The sequence below is a fragment of the Canis lupus genome, chromosome 13 (genome assembly GCF_048164855.1).
Source record: "Canis lupus baileyi chromosome 13, mCanLup2.hap1, whole genome shotgun sequence".
NCBI lineage: Eukaryota > Metazoa > Chordata > Mammalia > Carnivora > Canidae > Canis > Canis lupus.
Genome location: NC_132850.1, coordinates 46501398 through 46526171, shown reverse-complemented (window position 1 = coordinate 46526171; position 24774 = coordinate 46501398). Strand labels below are relative to the sequence as shown.

Here is a 24774-nt window from a genome sequence, read left to right as displayed (position 1 = left end):
TTCACTTTCTCTTTGTGAAGATCAAATGGAAAAAAATGTATGTTTACACATTAGACTAGAAACAGTTTTCAAATGTAAGATACTATTATTACCACAGGCTATGATATAATTAGCACTGAGTAATGATAGCAATGATTCTCTGGTAGGTAACATTTACTGAGTATCTACTCCAAGTTCTGCTTTCCACTTAGTTTTCAACTGTAATTTACTAAATTTATCACATGTAAATTTCAAAGTTCTTAAATTCATCTTTGTACCAGCCCCTATTTTTATAATGGAAATGTAACACACCGACATTGGATAGAAAACTTTTTCCTATTAATTTGCCAATAACTTTTCCATGAGTGAAAAAAATGGGATTTATCCAGGAAAAAAAGGAATTTGGGTAATTTCTTTATTTAAAGCTCAGAGCTATTCACTGCCCATTAAATAGAAGTTGTCTTTACTTGCCAATTAGAAATCATTACCTAAAATTGACGCTTCTGTTCTTGTGTAATGGCCTGGGTATCTGAGGAGAGCTCAGATGCTGGCACAGAGGAAATCATGGCCTCCTTTCCCCAGAGGACCATGGGTTATTATACAAAACATGCAGACAATTCTGCTTGCAGCCAGTTTGCTTCCTGGTACTGTGTAGTTCATCACCAGCTTCTGAAGCATGCTAAAGAGGGCTCGCCACTCAGCTTGAGGTGATTCAGGTGTAAGCTCAGGGGTCTCAGCAGTCATTTTCCTGCTTTACATCAGAGTTCTCATCCGCTTTATCCTTTTGTCCCATGACCCACCTCAGGCAGTCTCCTTCTTGGGAATCTAAAAGGAGCAGCTGTTACAGTTCCCATTTCCCCCAATAGTTGCCACACAGATCTCCAGTTTAGCATCGTACCCCGTCTATGCGCACCCCCACCAGTACACGAATCACACTTCCTTTTCATTCCATTCCTTCTGTTAATAGAGAAAGATTCAAAATATCCATTATCTGACAAGCAAAAGAAAAGTGATAGGATTAGAAACACCAATAGAAGGAAATAGTAGTATTTTCTAATTAAAAAAAGATTTCCAAACCGTATCAAATTATATTACTCAAAATTTTTATAAGCAATAATTTAAGGCATGTATGTATAAGCATGTATGTATTTATAAGCAATAAATTGAGGCATGGAAGCATGTATTCCATATCTGATCTTATTTAATACCATTTGAACATGAGCCTTACTTGGAAAACAGCACATTAAGTAGTTCATGAAAAATATGTTTTAATAATTTGGAGATTATGCTAATGTAAAATGTTTTACTGATAATTTTGCTACTGTTATCTTTGTATTTAAAGTCATGACCTTCCAAAAAAAAAAAGTCATGACCTTCCTAAAACACTAAAGCAGATAACCTTTCAGTAATAATTTAAATTTTTGTAGGAAAGATTGTTTGCAGACTAGTAAATTGAATTTTTAAAGAAGTTTCTCATTAATGGAGAGTTGGACTCTCTTTAAACATTTTTCCTATTTAATTTCCTATTTAATTTTCCTAATGGTTTATTCCTTTACAATGTTACAGCTTAGGAAAATGGCATGTGTGTTTTTTTCTTCTTTTTAAATGATGAATACATTAAGGTATTTGTCATATAGATTATAGTATTTGTCATTTAAATGACAAATGCATTATAGGAAAATCAGAATACTCAAGAAAGAAATGAAAATCTGATTTTTTTAAACACAAATCTGTAAGCAAAAATTTAGTCATAGACTCATATGGAAAGGAAGAAATGTTTTATATCAAGAAAGAAAGTTCATGCCCTCAATTAATATAAAAACTGATTTTCGAGTCATAAAATGTATTGTTTGAGTGTTTGTTTGTTTTTGAAATGTGAAACTTGGCTGTGGATCCCCTTGAGATGCAGAACACCACATTAGCCAAAACTTCATGGTGATGTTCATTATTCATTATAAAAGAAGAGTACTGCTAGAGTAGCTCTTTCCAAAGCTGAAATGTTTGTTTCCAGTCATTCACATCTTAAGAAATAGTACAAAAGTTTCTGATACTCATTTTGTGAGAAAATGAAGAGAAGGATAATTATTGTTTGGTTCATTCTAAAGAGGATGAACTTCTAAACTCCAAAAATTGAGTACTCTAATCAACTATGCTGAACAGTGACATATGGAACATAATGTATGTATACTCTTTAAAGTTCAAGGCCTAGCATATGAAAATGTTCTCTGGAGCAATAAAGCAACCTGCATAGTTCATCATAAGACTAATTGTATGACAGACCTAGAGGCAATGGCACAGCTGTTAGCACACGTTGATCCAGTGGCCGCAAAAGAAGAGGCATCACACCTGCAAGAACCCAAAGATGATTATAGGATTAGGTGTGTTAGACAATAGTGTAGGTCTAAGTCATTATACATTGAGCCAAATTATAGTTTTCCCTCTGTGACATGGAAGGGGTAACTTCGTAAGGAAAACGAAGTATAATTCAACATCTAAAACATATATAGTAATCTCAAACATATCTGTAGGATAGACAATTACTTGATCTTCAGTTAACCTATATTGACTTTAGAAATTATTCATTATAAGTAGCACCCAATAAAAATAACATATACTAGACTTTCAAAATAACATTAACTCCATACTCCCAATATTCAGTCCAAATACTTAAGAAATAGTTTTATCTAGCAATTTCAACTTTCTCCTCAATAAAATATTTGCTAATTAGTTAACTAGCTAATTAGTTAACTAATAAAATGGTCTTGTTTAAAGTTGTCTCCACTTTTCCCATGAATGTCTTCTGTTAACCCTCTTTTTTTTTTTTTTTTTTTTCTTAAATGGTAATGATCATGGCCAGGGATAGAGAAAGAGATGGAAGATAACAGAGAAACTAACCAATCTACAAAATAACATTCAATTCCTGAATAATCAAGAATTGATTGTTTAGATGTGTGTAATGGCTTTTGTTTGTATTTCAAGGGAGAAGGTTAATTTTCTTTAACATAAAATCACAACTTAGAAGCAAAAAATTAAAAAGTCAAGTAGTATTGAAGGTGAAAGTTGGCAAGGATGTGAGCCCCAAGAACTGTGGTTACAAGTGGAAACTGATAGGGGCATCTGGGTGACTCAGTGGATGAACATCTGCCTTTGGCTCAGGTCGTGATCCTGGGGTCCAGGATCAAGTCCTACATCGGGCTCCCTGCAGGAAGCCTGCTTCTCCCTCTGCCTATGTCTCTGCTTCTCTCTGTGTGTGTCTCATGAATAGATAAATAAAATCTTTAAAAAAAAAAAAAGTGAAAGCTGATATGGAGAGTGCCAGGGTGGGTGAGAATTCAGGAGCTGAATTCAGGCCAACCCCTCTCCTTAGACAATCTCCAGGAACACATGGTCAGAGGCCTATAAGAGGAAAAAGGATAAGAGTGGAGAGGTTACAGCTCACTTAGTATTAAAAAAATTCAAACAATTGTTTTATGGCTAGAAAATCAGTTTTTATATAATTTAGGCCACAAACTTTCTTTCTTGATATAAAACATCTTTTCTTTTCCATGTGACTGAATCAACATATAATTAACATATACTGAGTGATGAAGGAAAAACTTTAATAAAAACAAGAGTAAAAAAGAATAAGTAATAAAAAAATAAAAAACAAAAACAATTGAGGGGCCATGCACAGATGAATAAAAGTGCATCCTGCTGTGAGAAGAACAGCTAACCAGTTTCAAAACAAATAACATAAAGTAACTTGGCTACAGAATACCTTTGATTGCAGGGAATGTGCCTTATGGTTCTTGGTGAAATATACATTTTCAAAATTTTTCTTCAAACTCACAAAGTTTCTGCAAAAAGCATGGGCCACAATAGGTGAACATTTTGTGTCATGAGACTAACCATCCTGATGTTTTTTGATTTGAGTTTCCCCAGTAGTAGACTCTGAGACATGGATTTGAACATAGATGCTTTATTTAGGAGAGGTTCTGCTAGCAGGGGAGTCAGGCAAAAGAAGGAAGCCATGGAAGGTGTGTTGCCACTATGGGGAAATGGAGCTCAGTCTTGCTAGAACACTCTGGGAAACAGTATAGCTAGGAACAGATCAGCTATCCTATTAGAGGGACAAAGGGACTGGTGCATTTATTCCTCATTTCTTATCCGTCATTGGTTGAGAGCAGCTTCTAGGGATACTAAGTGAAGGTTCCAGTTGGCCATAGACCAGCCACTGGACAGGAAGTTCCAGGGCCTGGCATTGGCAGCCTTTGCTGCAGAGATTATGGGATGGACAAAGACATTGCTGACTACAGCTGTGCAAATCACTTGACTTCTAAGCTTCCTTTCCACACCTGTAGAATAAGCAGGATAAAGTTGCTGTTGGGACTAAATGAGATAAAATAGTAATGTGTTTGGCACTTAGTAAGCATTCAATAAATGGTAGCTTTGTTCTTTTCGAAAAAGGTACACTTTTTGCATGACTCAAGGATTACTCATTTCAGAATTCATCTGCAGGAAATTATTATTAATATATGCAAATATTTAGGTATAATATTGTTTGTAGAGTTATTAATAGATACAAAGATTTGGCTTCAACTTGTATGTACAATGTATATAGGAAGATACTAGAAACACCAAATTGTTTTCAGTGGTTATCTGTGGGAGCTAGAATAATGGATGACTTTAATTTTCTATTTTGGGGAGAATGATGGATCTGTGTTCCCCAAATTTTTTATAATTAACATATACTGATTTTGTAATAAGGAAAAAGTAGACTACTATTTCTTTCCATTCCCTTAAAAATTTAAAGACTTTAATGAATGTTTTCAGTAGGTTGTATATAGACTGTTTATAATAAAAACCTTCAGCATGGGCTTAATCATACCAGTCAGTCATTTCAGCAGCTCGTCTCAACTAAAACACCAAAGAAAGTTATTAAAAGCTTAACAGGTATTAAAGGGCGTTTAAAGACAATCTGATAACATAAAAAAATGATCATATTAATTAGAAAGCAAAAACAATGGGATCCCTGGGTGGCGCAGTGGTTTAGCACCTGCCTTTGGCCCAGGGCGCGATCCTGGAGACCCGGGATCAAATCCCATATCGGGCTCCCAGTGCATGGAGCCTGCTTCTCCCTCTGCCTTTGTCTCTGCCTCTCTCTCTCTCTCTGTGTGTATGACTATCATAAATAAATAAAATTTTTTAAAAAAAGAAAGCAAAAACAATAAAATGGGGAGAAAAATACAGCCCTAGGGTTTTTGGTATCACGAGTAAATCTGGTCAAAATCCATATGAGCAAGAAATGATAATAACTGTGTTAATGAAGGACCCTTCTTTGTTTTAAACTTCTCTTTGGTACACATTGTTGAATAATACGTCTGGGCAATTTCTTTATGCTCAAGTAGTTTCTTACCATGCTGCAAGACTGCATTGTCCACTGGAAAAATAGACACCCAACACATACTTGTGCCATACTTTTAATAGGAACCAAGACCTAGAAAAGCAACAGGGAAGCTTCTTCTCATTTGGAGATTGAGGTGATGACATTTGAATTGAACCTTTCAAGATAAATGGTAGCTGCCACCTCAATGGAGAAGAAGCAGCATGAGTTAAGGCCCAGGAGGGCAGAAAATGCATTCTGGTCACCCTGGAGTATCGGTGTTGAGGGACTGAGGCTGAGGATGGAAGTTGGAAGGACAGGGTGGTAGGATAAGATCCTCAAAGGCCTAAGTAAGGCAGGAATGTGTTTTAGAAGACAGCCAGGCAGTTGTGTGTAGGACAAACTGAAAAGAGAAAGTAGAGAAAGGAAGACCAATTTAAGGACTCCCCTGAACTCAGGTGGTGGTGGCATAGCTCATAATGGACACATTGAAAGAAATTTTACAATGTATTCTGGCTGAGTAGATCAAAGTACAGAGACAGGATGGAGACAGAGATGAATTTGAAACTTTTTGTTCAGTAATGCAAGGTGGGATAGTAGTGTTAAAGGAGATAGTCACAGAGGGAGAAGCAGCTAGGCAGAAGAATTTTTAATAGCAATTTGGAGGACAAGTATTGTCTTCACCTTCCCAGAACATTGCACCATTCCCTCTTTCAACTTTCTGCTGGCTATGGTCTTGTCTCTAACCTTGGGGTTACAGATCTCACCACCACCACTTATCCCTAAGAAGCAAATCTCTAGGAGAGGATCTCTAAACAAGCTCAGCCAATCAGATTGCTTATCTAATAAGTTTGTTTTGTTTTGTTTTTAAAATGGGAGCCACCTGAGTGGCTCAGTGGTTAAGCATCTGCCTTTGGCTCAGGGTGTGATCCCAGCGTCCTGGGATTGAGTCCCACATCAGGCTCCCCACAGGGAGCCTGCTTCTCCCTCTGCCTGTGTCTTTGCCTCTCTCTGTGTCCCTCATGAATAAATAGATCTTTTTTAAAAATAAAATAAATAAAATGGGAGCCAGTCTTCCTTGGTGAGGAGTTAGCCTGGATGTTTCCAGAGCCTTGGAAGGTGGTGGCTAAGAGAATAAGGCTAACACAGAGAGAGAAATGAAGATGAGAAATGGAGAGTGCAATTCCTAGTGGCATTTGAGCCCCTAGTTTCCCATTTTGCTTAAATTAGATTGGGGTGGTTTCTGTCCCATGAAATCAAATGAGACCTAACTAATAGAATAGCATCATCACGAAGGCCAGTAACAACTAGCGTACCTTTGTATGCAATGGATCTATAACTCTACCTAACCTTATTATTTACACGGTTTACCTCATTTAGTACTCACACAAACCCTGACAGGCAGATCTTATAAGTATTTTCTATTTACTTTTACTCCCATTTCACACATGAACAAGGCTAAGACTTAGATTAAATGGCTTGTTCAGGGTCACAAAGCTAGCAAATGCAGAACCAAGGCTGGAGCCACACTCCTAGGAGCTAATGCTGCTGGAACTGCTGGAGTTATCAGTAAGATATTTTTATTTTTTTAATTATTTATTTGAGAGAGAGAGCACAAGCAGGGCAGGGGCAGAGGAGAGAGAGAGAGAATCTCAAGCAGACTCAGCACTGAGCACAGAGCCTGACACAGGCTCCATCTCACCACCCTGAGATCATGACCTGAGCCAAGATCAGGAGTTGAATGCTTAAGTGACTGAGCCACTCAGGGGCCCTAATAAGATGTTTTTAAACTCATTTGTTAAGTCTCATCACAAATCACATATATCCATTTTTAATAACATTCTCATCTGTTCCATTTAATGAATTCTACTGGTTGGTGTAAGTAATATTTTCTTATTCTTGTCCCATAGCGATTATTACTGAATGACAGTTGAACCCATCTGCTGCCAGGCCAGGTCAGAATAGGCACAGTGTTTGGGGACACATGAACTAGGAGTGGCAAGTGGCAGCAGGCTAGGTATGACCCACTGCTTTGTGGCTTCTCTAGAGAAAAAGATGTCAGGAATCCTCACCTCGAATTTCCATTTCCCATCTCTCTCTTACCTTCCATTGGCATAGATAATGGGGTACCATGGATTCTTCACTGATCATGACTTAACCATAGAGTTGAATTTGCCTTGTTTTCTCTAGATGTTTTGTTGACAATAAAATATCTATCATCACTAGAGATAATACATCTGTAAGGAGAAAAACTAATATAATTCTTTTAAAGGCAGTATGTTCAACATATTTTTCCTACAACCCTGAATCTCTTTTTGCTACTGATGCAAATTTGCCATCTACTAGCAACTCAGCAAATGTAAGGGAAAGATGATAATCCTATTTGTCAGATTTTCAGCTGAAATATTTGGTAGGGCAGACTGTTTATAATTTTGTATAAAATCAAATAGGAGGAGAGAGATAGGGTCATTCTGGTAAATTTCCATGCTCTCTGTTACCATCTTAACCATTATGATAGTATGATGTCATGATTAAGAACACAGCCCCTAGAATCACATCACCTAACTCAAAAGCCTGGCCCTGCCACTACTAATCCTGTGACATTAGGTGGGTTACTTCACCTCTCTTGTGCCTCCTTTTCCTCACCTGCAACATGAAGATTACACTAGCAACTAAGTCATAGAATAGTTGGAAGGATTAAATGGGTTAGCATGCAAAAAGTCCTTAGAACTATGTCTGCCATCCTGTTCTCCCTCAACAAATGCTGGTGAATATTACAGACTAATAGAAGTATGATTTGCTGTGCTTGTACAAGGATTATGCTACTCCTGCTGCCATCACTGACTTATCAGATCATACACAAATCTGTTAGCATCCTGCTTTGTAAAATGAAGATGATATTTATTAATCTAGCCTGTTGATGAAAATTCCAATGGAATAGTAAAAAGATAATGGTTTATTGGTCTTTATTATTATACTGCAAATGATTTAACTATACATTTTTCCTAAATTTAATTAAACATATTCATTTTCCCTATGAGCTTATATTAGCTTACAGCAGAGTGACTGTTTATTATGTTCATTTTATATGTTTATAATATCACAGATATTGCCAAAATAAACATTTTCCTTTTAAAATATTATGTAAGTAATCATTAATATTTGTTACAAGATTACAAAGCCAAAATTACTTTTTAATTGTTCATTATAATAGATTATATGGAAATAGAGAAGTACTATTCAGGCAATCATTAGAATCTTCAGAATAGGATTTGAAAGTGCAAGAAAGACCACCAAATTAGGAGTCAGACATTCTGGGTTCTGGCTATGGTTTTGTCACAAGCTCTTTGGTCTTGGGCGTGTTGTTAAATCAAGTTCATTTTACTTCACAACATTGTTACAGGATGTCATTGTTATATTCTTGATTGACATCAAGATGGGTGGTACCAAAAGGAGCTAGAACTTGGGACTTAGCCTGCATGGTGACATTGTCAGGCAGCATCTTGGCACTGAGGTGGGAGAAAGAGTCAGATAAGAGTGTGTCATCTTTGAAATCAGATGGCCTGGCTTCAAGTCCTTTCTTGATCACTTACCACTTGATAAGCTTGGCCTCTTGGCTTTAATTTCTACATGCCTCAGTTTTCTCATCTTTAAAAAGGGATAAGAATAATAATGTCTATTCATGAGGGTCGGGAAGATTAAGCTAGTTAACGTGTGTAGTCTTAAGAATAATCTCTGACACATTCATCCAGCAAATAGTTTTAGAGCACCTATTGTTAGGCTCTGTTCTAGATGCTTGGAATATATCAACAGCAGAACAAAGATCTTTGTCCTCACAGAGCATCCATCCCATTAGATAAAGACAATGAAGATGAAACATAATAAACAAGTGAGTTAGATCATATGTTAGACAATAATAAGCACTATAGAGAACAGAAAATGTAGAAAGGAATGATTCAGGAGTGCTACCCCACAAGAAGTGGCAGGTAGAGGAAATTTTCAATACGTGATCAGAGAAGACCTCATTGAGAAGTTGACATTTGAGGAGAGACATCCAGCAGTTGCAAGAGATGATGGAAATACCTTCCATGTAGAAGTAAAAGGTCAAGTCCAAAGCTCTAAGGTACCAAGTCTAAACCTGGAGGTTTGGGGCTGATGAGGCTGAGGAGAAGCAAAAGGGAAGCAAAGGAATAGAAACCAAATTAGAGAGATTAGGGGTAGTATTGTGGAAGGCTCTATAGAGTGAGGAGGGTTTTTTTCTAAGTCCAAAGAGGATCGTGCAGGCAGAGGAATAATACTCAGTATTAACAATTATTAGCTATTATGATTAGTCCCTGTGATGCAAATATAGCAGCTGGTAATAGATAAAGCTGTAACCAGGCAAGCATGAGGTTAGCATCTAGAATGTCAGCCAGGGGCTGCAGTGGGTACCCCTGTAGGCGAGTGGAGAACAGCTTCTGGGAATGGTGCCAGTACGCGGTAAGCTGTAAGCGAAGGTCTAGGTCAGCCACAATCATGCTCAGGGTTATCCAGGAGCAGGCATATCATAGTGCTTAAGAACAAAATAAGAAGGATCTGAAACCCAATAAACCCAGTTAAAATCTTTTCTTCTTTTCCAACCCTAGGACTGTGTGTACTAGAGCAAGTTACACAACCTCTCTGTACTTAATTTGTCTCATTTGTACAATAGGAATATTAATATTTATCTCAAGGGGCTCTGTGCAGATTCAATGTATCATAAATATAAAACACTTCACACGTATGTAGCTTTTGCTCTATAAATGGTAGTGATTGCCATTGGCAAGTGAAAAGCACCCAGCCACAGGGACTGAGACTTAGACTCCTGATGAGAGCATACTGAGGCCACAAGGTAGGTCTCCAAGCTCGCAGTAAGTAGGGACCCAACCAGGTGCCAAGACGGAAAATTAGGAAAGAAGAACAATATGGGGATGCCACTCCAGGGGCTGGGACGCATGCAGGGGGTGGTGCCAAGGCATATGGAAAGAGCCCGGTTGCCTTAACAGAGAGTTTAAATCAGAATATGATCTGTGGCAGACTGATGTGATGCCAGGTTTCTGCCCTGGTAGATTAGAGACAGAGATGGCCCTGTCAGGTCAAAGTTGCTAAATGGGAGGACCCCAGCATAGAGGATGGCAGGGCTCAGACGCAGAGCAACTAGCAAGTTATTATGGAAATGATCTCCACGGTTGCTCTGGGCTCTATAATTCCCCATTTCTAAGTATTGATAAATAATTTGAAAATGCCGAATATAATGGTCGTTTTCTAGTTTATTGTATAAAACCTAAAGCTTACTATTAGAATGCTAGCAGCAATTTGTTTTGCTATTTTATTTTCAGCTCATATGTTATTTCAGAGCTGATCAAAGGCATTGGTTGCAAAGTAGAAAATAAATCACGCTTCTAAATAAACCACTAAAGAGTGTTAAATTGATTTAAGTGATTTTAGGAATATTAATATTTAAAACATCTGTGTCCCAAGCCTCTTTATGACTACCTATAGCAATAATAACTACCATTTCATTCTACCATTCTTCATCTTACAATATTACATAGTAAACTGTGTAAAAACATTATTTTTTTTAGCACTGGAAGAGAAGTGTGGGGTTTCGGCTATTTATTTATGTTTAAATATCTTGAATTTTATTCAGTCAATAAAAGTATACTCGATTAATGCATTTATTATACTCTTTGCCTAGGTTGAGGTGAATGGAGTGCAGTGTTTGTTTTTTATTATTAAAGAAAACTTTGCCTTTAACTCACATTCCTCTGCAGTAAATCTGATTTTAACCAGTATGTATTTCAGGATTAGTCCCAGTCTTGAGAAATTTTCTAGCTTCAGAATTTCACATCTTTGACTTATCTGAAAATATTGTTAAAATTGCATACATTATTTTTATAGATTTTTTTTTTTTACATGGGGAAAAGAAAGTATCTGCAGTGTTAAATGGAATATCGATGAATGTCCTTCGGCAGGAGGGAGGGGCTGGGCACCAGAGGGTCCCGTGCATGCGCTTTGGTGTTAGAGTCACCCAGGCTGCACAGTTTGACAGCCAGCTCTATGAGTGAAGACACACTGGTGATAAAAGCAACCAGACATCTGGATCACAGTGCACACATTCAAAGGCATTTCTGAACTGTTCGCACATTTGTACTCACCCGGGTCCCCAGCCTTGCCCAGGGCTCGCTCATCATTTTCTCTTCTGCCTCTGCCTGTCTTCATCTTTTTTTTTTTTTTCTTTCCAGCAACCTCCCTTTTCCTTTCCAAGTCACCTCCATCTGCTTATGTGTCAGTGTGGCCCGCCTGCCACACGGCTGGCTGAGGAATCCAGGAGCCCTCCCCGCCTCTGCCCAGCACGGCCGCACGCCTGTCACTGCTCCGCGCTCTGCGCCACACTGGCTTGTTTTGTCAATAACCATTTATTTGTTGCTGGAATAGTAGCAGCCATTACATCTGACCTCCCTGTTTCATCAATTATGGATAGATTATTGGATGTGAACATCTGCAAAAGCTTGCTGTTGAACTCACCTCCTGGCTGGGATTAGATAAAGTACTAAACTGTTGTTTATTGTCAGGCCAAAACTCTACTGGGAAGGCGGGGAATTCCAAGAGTGGCAGTGCCCCATCAGAAGGACCAAAAATCGTTTCGTATTGCCACTGTTTCCCCTAAGATTCCAGCCATTTATTATTTACACTTATTACTAGTTGTTATAACCTACTTGATAAAAGCTCTTGGCAGGCATCGCATTTCCAGTCATGGTCGCATCTGTCAGAATGGAAATGACTCATAAATTGTTTTCTTGCCTCTTCCATCACGGCGGAAGGGTAATAGATGAAGCTTCCTCTGTGTGCGAATATTCAGAGGAAGGCTTTCCTCCCATGTTTTGTTTTAAAGAAACGTGTTCACCCAGCTTGATCTGAAAGCATTACACCGTGGGTCTAAATTAGGGTTTACCGAGTTTACCAGCGTAGTGGCTGGTGGTGAAAAGGATATGAGATTGTACAGAGAGAATATGCTGAGAATGTTTTTCAAGGCTTTCATGGATTTCTGAGAAGGGGGAACCAGAACGAAATGTTATTGAATCCTGCCTTAAATGAGGGAGAAATCTAGTAAGAGGGATTATGAATAGATGATGGCTCTACCTCCAGGGGGAAAGACAAATCTCCTAGTGGGAATTGATTCATGCAGAAATGTAGAAATTTTCACAGTGTTAGTGTTTATTAAAACCTCCTAGGTAATATAGAACACTAATATAGAACACACTTGGATTCTTTCCTGTGGAGCCAGAAACCATTATGTTCAAAGTGCTCAAATGGAAGAAAGTTGGTATGTCACCACTTCAGGGGAAGCTGAAGAACTTGGTTTGTCAGCGAGCTAGTGACTTTTCACTGCTTGCCTGTCTGTCTTAGGTCGTTGCCTATGAAGATAGAAATCACATTTGGTTGTCATCAGCCTAGATTATAAGAAAGAGAGAAAATGTTTATCCTCCTTCCACAGATAGGAAGAATTATTTCCTCAAGATACCATGACTACTCTAACAATTTCAGCCTTGGATCTGTTTGTCCTTACTGAGCATAAAGGGCTCATCATGGGGAAACTTAGTCATTTGGGAATATGATTAAATGAAACAAGCACACATTTAGTAGGGTGTTCTTATGTCATTTTGAAAAGTCATTCAAGTCCTCTTTTAGGAATTTGGCCTGCCAGCTGATACTTGATTTCTTGGACTGGCTAAAAAACTTCCCACACTTTCCATTTACCATAGTTACGAAGTGTCATATCTTTTTTCTTTATTGAATGAGATAAAATGCAAAACATATATAACATAATGTAATATAATTAATATATAAACTATAATGTGTGTTATAATTAATATATAAACTATAATGTGTATTATATTTAATATATATTAATTTTATACTTAATTTATATAAGAGCTTATTTTTCTTTAAGCCAATTAATTATATGTAATGTTATTATAAAGAGAACATCTCATTATAAATACATTATTAATATAATACAATTATAAGAGTATTCTATAATACAACAGCTCATTATATCCATAGTGATTTTTTTGCAAGTACTTCACTACCAGACCCTTCCAAGGGCTCTATTGTATTCATCTAACAATATTCAGCATTAACATAAAACTAGGAGCTCGGGATATAAAGGAAAGCAAAACAGATATGGTTCCTGTCCTCATGGCACTTACGATCTAATAGTAGAGAGACCAATATTAATAAGCAGATACATATGATCCTGTGGTGAGTGCTGGACTAGCATGAGGAAATGGTCTATGTGTGCGCAGGGACTGGAAGAGTCAAATGTGAAATAAGAAAGAGCAATGCAGGCAAAAGGATGGTGGAGGTGGACAGCAGTGGGCTCATTCCTGATAGTGAAAGGTCTGTATGGCTGCAGAGAGGCTCCCAGAATCCCACACATTCCAGCAAGACATAAATGTTGACATCTTTGCACTGGCAAAGTGAGTGACAATACATGTTTGGTCAAATTAGATTTGCCTGGTACTTCATTTGATTCAGTTTGCCACCACCATCTTTAGTCTCCATAAATAACAGACAACTGAAATTACTGGTAATGTTATCATAGGTATAATGGAATCATTTGTCACAATCACTTTTCATCCTCATATAAACATAACCAAGTGGAGTTTGAGAATTTCCTAGTTTAAAAAAATACACAAACTTTTTTTTCATTCAAAATCTTTGCTGAAAATGAAATCTCTCATCATGTTTTATAGAACCTGTTTTTTTTTTTAAAAAAAAAAAAAAAAAGAAAAGAACCTGTTTTTGCTGGCCAACTGCCATGGAAATAATTATCCTGTACTATCTTTCACTGGGAAACTTGGTGGGGGAAAAGCCTTGAAGTTATTTACTTGCCACTTTAGCTCTAGAGAGCCCTTTTATCTCTCAATACTTCTGTTTCATTCTTTAGGTATAAGAAAGAGATTCATTCAGTTTACCTCAAGTAAGGGAAGAACTTGTAGAGATTCCTATGGTAATGAGAGGAATCACCCCATGGATACCTAGGGTCAGGGGACGGTTGGGTCTCATGGACTGACAGATTCTTGGGAACTAGAGGATCCCTAGAAGACGAGGAGCTGAGTTTTCTTATTATCCCCTCAGCAGCAGCGGTCAGTTGGATTCACTTTATTGACCTAACTCAATCACTCTCTTGATGTTCATTTATCTTGAAGTACCTCCTCACTCAGCCATTACCAACTGCTCAATGGGTTTGAATTTCCTAAGACAGCATGATAGAACTTACTAATCACTATAGTCTCCCACCAAATAGAACTTTTTATGTCAGGCCACCTGATAGATTATTGGACTGCCCTTGGTTAAGGGCCTTCTAGCAAAATATAAAACAAAGTCTCCAATGAGTTTTCCTAGCAAGAACTTAAGGGTAGGGAAAATTTCTTTTTAAGGAGCTGTAAATAAAACTCACACTATGATTGAGTTGTATAGGATAAATATGGTTATGCTTTCTGATTTATAGTATAGAAAATAATTGAGAATTAGAATTGAAATTCTTCACAAATATGTCTCTCATAAACATACTGCAAAACTCTAATGACCAATTTAGAAATGGCAGTTTCAGGTAATAGGTTCCAACTTACTATTCAGAAAATTTTTATTTTTAACTGCAAGTGTAATTCTATTTCATTATTTTGGGGTTTGAGAGTCCTCTGTATATTGGACATCTAGAGAGAGAGTTTTAGGTAAAAGGAGATTCTTAGAATTTTCTTGAGATTTATTTCTATCTTTATAGCCTTTGAAAATACAATATAAACTTGTAGTATATGAGAGATAAACTAGCAATTCTAATTCAGTTTACATAATTTAAGGATAGCCTTGAACTTTCATCAAATTCTTAAAAATTTTAAGTGGTAAAAGAAAAATTTGCTTTTTTTGAAGAGACCTGATCATTGCATTGATAGCAACTGCTATTTATTATGAACCCAAAACATTGCAGATTCAGCTCTCCTTGCTATCAGCTATTCTAGTTTAGTGACATTCTTTAAAAAGCAATTCATTAGGGGCAACCCCAGTGGCTCAGCAGTTTAGTGCCGCCTTCAGCCCAGGGTGTGATCCTGGAGACCTGGGATCGAGTTATCGGGCTCCCTGCATGGAGCCTGCTTCTCCCTCTGCCTGTGTCTCTGCCTCTCTCTCTCTCTCTCTGTGTCTGTCATGAATAAATAAATAAATAAATAAAATCCTTTTTTAAAAAAGCAATTCATTAGGAATATGTGTGATTTTTCAAATAAGAGGGAAGTATGAAAATGACATTTCAGTTGAATGAAGGGACTCATCATTTTGTTTCTTTAAAAAAGAAAAAACAAAAAACAAAAAACAAAAACAGAATAGGGACGCCTGGGTGGCTCAGCGGTTGAGCGTCTGCCTTCGGCTCAGGGTGTGATCCTGAGATCCTGGGATCGAATCCCACATCGGGCTCCCTGCATGGAGCCTGCTTCTTCCTCTGCCTCTGTCTCTGCCTCTCCTTTCTGTGTCTCTCATAAATAAATAAATAAAATCTTTAAAAACAAACAAACAAAAAATCAAAATAGATTTATCAGGGACTTTAAAGCCAAGAAGAAATTATTGAAAACAACCAGAGCCTACCTTATATTACTAAATATATCAATATAGAGTTCTGAACTCCAACTAATATTTTTGAAAGGGAGAATTATAGATCATTTGGTACTACGCCATTATCTTCCAGACTTGGATACTGAAGCTCAGGGTAAGCAAGTGACCTGTCAAAGCCACACCCTGAGCTAATGGCAGGAGAGAATCTAGAACTCATACCTCTTAACATTCAATCCTTTCTGCACTAGACCACATAGCCTTCCTGTTAGTGTCAGGCAATGTAAACAGTATGTAACAGTTATTCCAAATGGTGAATAATGCATTTCAGGAAAAGGGATTTCACACTCCAAATGATCAATATAAATAGTAAGGCTAGCCTGCTCCTAACTTAAGAATATAGTTTCAGCAGAATGCAAAATATTTAGCTACTTTGTGTGTTACAGTTTACAGAGCTGCATACCTTGCTTGTCCTCAGTGCTTGCTCATTCAATATAACAGATCTGTAGCATAGGATAGCTGTATTTACCGATTGTCCAGATACTATAACTTTGCAAAAGATGTACTAAGAGCCTGTAAGTGATATGAGACCAGTTCTGCTTACCCTCATTTTTTCCATCTCTGATTGCTGGCTCCAGTAAAGTGCTCAGAATGTTGCTACGGTCCAGTCTGGTCCTCAGCCTGTTACTGCAGTGCTTGTCAGAAATCATTAGCCACTGATTTCTTTGACTAATGTTGCAGTTGATTGTCTGAATCATGCTCAGACACTGTAAATGAGGCAGAAACATCCTTTCTGCTCACCAACTGTGAAATGGCTAAAGGGGGTTAGATTGCCAGAAATCAGAATAAATGTATTTCCTATCAGATTTGACATTGATTTCAAGCACAAGATGGCAAACTGGATTTTTTTTTATTTCTGTATTGCTTATTGCACAAGAGTAAATCTGTATCATTGCCTTTTTCTCCTCAAAGTAATGCACGGAATTGAGCACAGTGCCAAACTTTTGTTATGAAATGGCACAATTTTGTGTTTGTGTAGAAGATGTATAACAAACAGACTGTTAGCTGCGCTATCTTTTTATGGTGGGCAGGGAAGAAGAAGTAAAAAATACACCCTGGATAATAGACTTGACTTCTTTACAAACAAACCCAATGGATCCCTCTTTATGGTTTCATAGACATTTATGGTCCAGGTGTGTTTATTTAAACTCTTCCAGAACTCAGACAAAACTAGAAATGAAACATTCAAATGTGTTTAAACTGTTGGGGTTACGTTCTCACTCATTTCAGAGTCTCCTGGATGACTCTATATGTTTGGAGGCTTTGAGGAGGGAAAACAGCTATCTTTCAGTATTGGTAGGACTGTCCGGGATGAGGGATGGACTTGTTCTGGGTTGTCCCACAAAGCACAATCATGGTGAGCACATGGAAGTAACAGATTTTACTTAACTTAACCAATAGTTTTTCTCATTAACTCTTCAGCAATAGAGTGGCTGGCTTCACAAGGGTGTGGCTTCCAATAATGAAAATAGTTGAGGCAAAAGCTAAATCAAGATTGCTTAACATCAACACTATTCACATTTTGGGCTGGAAAATTCTTTGTTATGGGGGCTACAGTGTGCGTTGTAGGGTACCTAGCAGTATCCTTGGCTTCTTTTTAACTAAGTAAATGACAGTAGCAACCCTCCCAATTATGACGACCTCAGATATCTCCCAGACATTACCAAATATACCCTAGGGGGCACAATCACCCCCCGTTTGAGAGCCACTTAGATAAGTAAGGTAAGTATTTGGGGAAATTAAGCATTTGCTTTATTTAAATCTTTAGTAGGTATTATTAATACCTCATCTTATTGGAACCTTATAACATCCCTTCCAGGTAGACTTTATTCATTTCCATTTTATACCTGAGGAAATAGGCTCAGAGAGAGTAAGTCACTTGACACATGTCACTCAGCTCAGTAGTAGACCTGTGTGACTTGAAAGCCTATGGTTTTGAAAAAAAAATGTGAACACCCAGAGGGAAATTTGATTAATTATCCCATAAGGCTCCTCCAAAGCCTGGTCTATGCCCTCAGAGGAGGAGTCCCTACTGATTTCAAATATTGAATTAACTAAGGAAGAGAGCAGTGGGGGAGGGTGGTAAGTGAAGAAAGGAATGTACATAGAAAACAATTACGAAAAATTGAAGTAAAAGTAGGATTGTTTTCTTTAAAATTTTTGCTAAATTACAAAATTTCCATCCCAAATGGGCTAAATGTTAGAACTTACTTTATGTGGTGGTTTCCATGCATTGTTTTCCTACAGAAACAAAGATAGGGTCACTGACCAGAGCATAGAGGCCAATTTCAACCTTTTGTCATTGATCTGTATTAGTTTGAGTTATGCATGCTCAGTACTGTGCCAGAGGGAGAAAGAAAAATATTTTCCTCTCATTTTCCTAGATACGGGAACAACTCTGCATTAAATCTTTTGAGGGCCACCTGGTCGGTTAAGTGTCCGACTCTTGATCTCAGCTCAGGTCTTGATCTCAAGGTCATTGGGTGTGGAACCTACTTTAAAAAAAATTAAACTTGGATAATGGGAAACAAGGCAGGCAACTGCACAATCTTGGATGTGGCATATTTCAACCAAACACATTGAGCTGCCTAGAAAGTAGAAAGACAAAAACTATGAATAAAAAAAGTCCTACAAAAGACTGCGTTTATGTGCATGTAGAATAAAGAACAAAAATGAATAACCCACCTTACCTTCAAAACAATAATCAAATTCATCACTTGTAATCAAATAGATAAATTGCAACTTGAGTGTTTATTATTTAATAGCATCCATTAAGACTGTGATTACTTAGAACACATTACTAGATAAACATTCTATGGGTGAACCTTAAAGCGGACTTTCTTCTGGACACTGTTGCTTCTGTGTACTCTGGTAAAGTTTCTTTCCCATTGTAGCACTCCTTCCCTTCCGCAAATCTTCGTTCAAGATGCCCTTGTCACCACTGACCCAATCCTGTCATGCCTTTAAAGTGCAGATTGAGTTTCTCTTCCTTTAGTAAGCCTTTCCCAGTTCTTCATCTTCCTACACTATCTGAAATTCACTCAATTTATTCATACGATTACAAATTTTCTCCCCATTGCCCAGATACAATGTAGACTACATGGGGGAAGGGGTTTTGTATTATTTGCTGATGTATGTCTAGCACCTAGAACAAAGCTTGGCCCATAGGAGACACCCAGTCTTTGTTTAATGAATGCTTTTGGACTAGAATTTTAGCCCTTTATACAGACTTATAGCACTATATAATATCAATGCCCATAAATCTTATTGCCTTAGTAAGGCCTTTAAGAGCAGAGATGGATCTCTATTACATATACAGACATGTAATATACATTGTGTACATAATATATATATATATTTACCTTGCAGTTACATCTAATGATCACATAGAATATACTGGAAGAGGACTTTGCATAATACATTGGTTCTGAAGGTTGAGCATTATGAAGAAAGCAATAATGAGAGGGAGTTACCTTTTAGGTATCAGTGACTTCCAAACACCTGACCTTCACAGCTGCTGATACACATTTCCCTTCTTCGCTTTTTTCATCTCTTCTGTAATAAGGAGATTGTAAGAAAGTGTGTGAAGCCTCTAGAAAACCTGAGGTATAGAAGTGGACCCCCCCAAAAAAGGTTATAAAAATCAGTACCTGCTTAAGGGATCGTATCATGAGGCCGAATTTTAAGTGAAAACTGGCCTTTTTGTTGTTTGTTTTATAAACTTGCCCCAAATTATCCCATACACACTATCTGAACTGCTTCATTTCATTTTGTTAGACTGCATAAAACTCCACCTAGAAGAAGGGATTTGGGGCTAGCAAGCATCCTTTTTAAAACTACAACTTCTAGGGGCGCATGTAGGTTAACTCAGTAGGTTAAGCGTCCAACTCTTGATTTTGGCTCAGTTGTAATCCAGCCCCAAATCAGGCTCTATGCTCAGCAGGGATCTGCCGGAGATTCTCTCCCTCTGCCCCTCCCCCTGCTCTCTCTCTTTTTCTCTCTCTCTCTCAAAATAAGCAAATCTTAAAAAACGAAACAAAAAGCACTACAACTTCTGGGTAGTTAGTGATCTTTGAGTCATTCATACGTGTGTATGAACTACTTTAACCAACTATTATCCTTCTATCTATCACTCAGCTGAGGAAATTTCCCTGGTGAAATACAAACACACAGGGTGAGGGAGGTGCATCAAATGGGAACAGGGCAGACACCAAGGTATTTTGGAATGTTTTCTAAGGCAGACCTTTCTTTCCCCTTCCCCCCTCCCCGAAAAAAAAGAGAAAACATATTTTCCTCCACCTCTCTTCTTTCTTTTCCAAGCAGCACACATAACTAAAAATGAAAGGGTAAAGTGAGAAATCATTGTAGTGATAGCACTTTCTATATTTTGACTATGGTGGTGGTGGTTCCATGAATAGATGCATGTGATACAATCTCATAAAATTGACACTGACATGCACGTGCACACACACACACACATATACACACAGAGGAGCATGTGTAAAACTTGTGAAATCTGAATGAAGTGGGTGAATTATATCAACATCAATTTCCTGGTTATGCTACTATACTGTAGTAACGCAGGATGTTATGTGGGTGAAGGATAAATGAGAGTGCTCTGTATTAGTTCTCACAATTGCATGTGAATCTACAATAATGTTAAAATGCATAAAGGTTTTAAAACAAATTGACTGGGACAGTGTTTTCTTATAACAGCTGGCTAGCAGAGGGGTGCAGAGAGGACTCCATCTAATCTGGGAAAGTTAGGCCAGGAGTGATGGTCATTATAGTGGTTTAAGCAAGTTTCAGCTGTGAAAACAAATATAAGAGCCATTATTGCTGGGATTTTTTTGTCTGTGTTATTATTGTCTAAAGTAAGGGAACTATAAGAGAGGAGTAGCAGGGGGATGAAGAATGAATGAGAAAATAGAGGAAGACAAGAAGTGGGGGTCAATATAAAATGGATCATTTTCTTTTGTTCCAAGGCACCCTCATACTGGAAATCCTCAGCATGTAAAGAAGAGAAAACAATTGGGTATTTTGATATTAATAGACTAAATAATGACTTCTTATGTATCTGTCCTTGAAGGTTCCAAAGTTCAGGCACAAAATTTATTCTTAAAATCTTCTGGGAGGGGATCCCTGGGTGGCGCAGCGGTTTGGCGCCTGCCTTTGGCCCAGGGCGCGATCCTGGAGGCCCGGGATCGAATCCCACGTCAGGCTCCCGGTGCATGGAGCCTGCTTCTCCCTCTGCCTGTGTCTCTGCCTCTCTCTCTCTCTCTGTGTGACTATCATAAATAAATTAAATTAAAAAAAAAAAATCTTCTGGGAGGACAAGGCTACTCTTCTATTCTTTTTTCTCAATCTCTCTCTCTCTCATTCTCTCTCTCTCTCTCTCTCTCACTCTCCCTCTCTCCCTCTCTTTTTCTTCCCCCTCTCACTCACTTTGTTGACAGGTGACAATCTCTTTTTTTTTTTTTTTTTTTTTGACAGGTGACAATCTTGACTTAAGTCCAATGCTCCCTTGAAGGGTATTGCAGCAAAAGAAATTAATGATCCTTAAAATTTTGTTTCACAGCAAACAATTCTTCAAAGAGTTCATCACATATTGCCAGCATTATTCTTTTGCACATTCTCATTTTTTTATGCTAGGTATTCTATTAGCTTTGTTTCTAGGTGATCAATAGAAATTATCTCATTTTAAGAATTTGGATTTCATTTGGAAATGCCTTTTCAGGTAAATCAGTTTTATTCTAGTGGGAAGATAGAGCCCATTGTCTTTAAAACTTCAAGTAAAATAGTTTTCAATGCTCCATCTCCATTATTCACTGAAATTTTTGAAGCAATTTGAGTAGCCATGTAGCACTCAAGTTTTATTAGGCATATGAACTGATTTTTCCAACTGTGATAACCTTGTAATCATGTGCATTTTGGTGTTTATTTAAATTTACCTAGTACTGTACTTAATCGGTTTTGTCCTTTGTCATTTGACAAAGGTTGATTAAGTTCATTGTCAATAAAGTTTAAAGATGCATAATGAATTTCCAGTTCATCAAAATAGTTTGCACCAGAGAGTCTTTATTCTATTCTCTTATCTTTGATTTGTGATGATAGAATTTAACATTCTAGACCCTGGAGATGTTTCCAACATACTGCTTATTTGAGGGATATGCAGTCAAGTACAGGGGATCCCTCAGATCTGCATACTGTATTTTCTCAATCGAAGTATATTCTTTGTAAAAAAAAAAATCTATGATTTGTCTAATGATTTAAAAAAATTAATGTTTATTCATTTGGAAATTATACCCTACCTACTTTCATTAAAAAGCAGGTATGGTAGCCTACCATAAGAGCAACATAAAACAACTTTAGTTTCTACACAATTAGTAATCTTATGTTATTTTTCCACTTTTATGAGTTTTTCCTTTGTATTTTAGCAATGTCCTTTATACTCCCCTTAGATCGAACTACAGGATTCCCCAATCTGCTGAATTTCACCTTGTGTTTCCTTGTCACCTGTCTGCCATTTCCTGTCTCCCGCTAGAGCTCACACTCCTGAGGAGCAGAGGTGCTGTCTGATTTAGATGAGCTCCTCTGTGGTGCTTTGTAGGTCTTCAGTTTGGACATCATGTCATTCATTGCTTCCCGACTGGGCCAGTAATGAACTAAATGCTTCCCTCTACGTATACAGTTCCTGTTTTTAGGTAAAATGTGTGAGCTGATGCATGAGCTCCCTCAATCCACAAATTAAAACATGTTGCCTTTACTTTGAGGGAGGCCCCTATCAGAGCTGTTCACTAGTGGTTGGTTAACAGACTCCCAAAGAATTCTTGTCCTGTGGTTTACATAGCAATCTATATTATCTCCTGGTGGCTCTCACGACAACTCTCAGAAACAGGTTTTCTTTTTCATTTCTGAAAAAGAGTTCTTCAGGAGCTTTCCTGGAAAAATGTGTGAAAGGACTTGAGTTCAAGTCTTCTTACTCTGAGGTTAGTGTTCATCCCAGTAGACTACATCTGGCTCCAGGAGGAAGCTTCTGTGGAGTCAAGTCTGAGAGCAAAACCAAAAGCCCAGACTGAGCTCGTTTTTACCCCTGCTGCTTCCAGGAAATCATGCACACCTGTGTGGGATAGGAGTCATCAGCACTGAAGTATTTACCTGTAATTTCTTGGGTACCTACCTTCTTATCCACAGAGTAAAGAGGCATACCCCTAAGATAATGGGTGCCTGTGGGTATTTGCTGTACTGCTTCGGTGGCCAGCGGCATGGGAGGGTATGCAGTATAAGTATGGGATAAGCCCTGGGGAATCCTGCTAATTTGAGTAGTACCTCAACCCAAAGCTCTGTACCACAAGACTGTAAATGCCTTCAGGGCTGCAAGCATGTTCCCTTGTATGGAAGATTTCTTAGGGTCTAACATAGTACCTGGTACACAGTAACAATATTTGCTAAATAAATAGTTTGTGGCAGGAAATATAAAAATACTCAATCTTAAAGTTGTAGAATGTCATATAAAGATATATGGGCCAGAAAAGACACTAGAAGGTCTCTTTCTAAATATTTTGGTATTTAGATTCAATAAAGTCTCTTATAAATTCACAAAATTCATGAATTCTGCCCTTTAACTGAGAAAGGTCTATGTCAAGTTATATCAGACTTAATGTAGATGTTGTCAGTTACGCAAGACAAAGTGAAAAGAATATTTTCAGGTTTATACAAGGCATATTAAGAGGCTTAAAATTAAGAATGAAAATTTTGATCTTTGTAGGTTTAACAGGAATTAAAACACTGGGTCATTATGTATGAGTAAACTTTAATATCAGCGTTATATCAATGAGCAGCCACTTATAAAAAACACACACAAAACAAATTTTATGAGGTATCACAATGGCCTCATTGAAATTATTTCCCAAATATTAACCTTAAGAAAGTAGAGTCAAATGTCAACACTGCCTCTAATACTTAAATCTTCCAAGCTGCCTAATTCAGGCAGTAGCATACAGCACGTATTTATGTCCTCCTTCACCCTGACTCTCTCTCAACGGCTGTCAAATGACTTTCACTAATTCTGTCTTAGAAAATGTGCAAAAAGGATTTCCATAGAGGTCTTTGGAGATTTCCTGTGTCCTCATGTGTGTAATAGGTTGGGTCAAGTAACAATAAAGGAAGAAGGAAGAATAGGAATTTTGTTTTACGTATTTTCCTCCTTCTGGCCACTGAAAGAAAAAAAGAATAAAAAGGAAAATTATACCATAAAAATGATATCAGTGTTAAATTAAATTAAGATCATATGTTTGGCTGTGGCAGCCATAATCTTCTGATTATTGAGGAGATTGTTGGTAATGAAGTACATTTTTAAGAAATATTTTTAGTGTATACCCAATACATGCACAAACTGTGAGATATGCATCTAATAAAATGATAGATTTAGAAATTGCCTAGCACCTAAATTCATGCTTTTCAAAACAGCTATTTATAGAAAGTAAAGTGATATTTAAGCTACCCCAGTAGAATATTATAATCTGCCTTCTATTACCTTAGATAATAGTACCATATTTTAAAATAACGTTGTAAACCATTCAATTATTTATTCACGCCTAAGTTCCATAAATTGGAAGATTTTGGATTGTGCAAGAAAAGAATTATTTTTACAAAAGTAAGACCTCACTGTCATGGCTTAAAGACATTGCTGTGAAACAAGTTATGCTATAGTAAAAATAAACCAAACCAACATGAATTTTTAATAAACA

General features: G+C 37.5%; 1 protein-coding gene and 1 long non-coding RNA gene across 7 annotated transcripts in view; one reads left to right on the top strand and one right to left on the bottom strand.

The window, feature by feature from the left end:
* TTC29 (tetratricopeptide repeat domain 29) overlaps nucleotides 1–24774 on the top strand; it is a 244607-nt gene that overhangs the window by 99397 nt on the left and 120436 nt on the right. Inside the window, exon 9 of one of the 5 annotated variants that reach the window (XM_072773532.1) lies at nucleotides 11605–12058. The exons of the other annotated variants lie outside the window; for them this stretch is intronic. Within the exon in view, the coding sequence (XP_072629633.1) occupies nucleotides 11605–11904 (300 nt within the window). The 3' untranslated portion in view covers nucleotides 11905–12058. Of the gene's footprint in view, nucleotides 1–11604; nucleotides 12059–24774 lie in introns of those variants that run through there. 5 annotated transcript variants of the gene reach the window in all.
* On the bottom strand, nucleotides 354–7823 carry LOC140603048 (uncharacterized). 2 transcript variants are annotated; one of them, XR_012006096.1, is made up of 3 exons: nucleotides 7445–7823; nucleotides 2260–2325; nucleotides 354–936 (listed from the first exon to the last, which is right to left on the bottom strand). It is a non-coding gene; the product is annotated as an uncharacterized lncRNA (long non-coding RNA). The 2 variants fall into 2 exon arrangements; XR_012006095.1 differs by having other exon boundaries at nucleotides 354–804.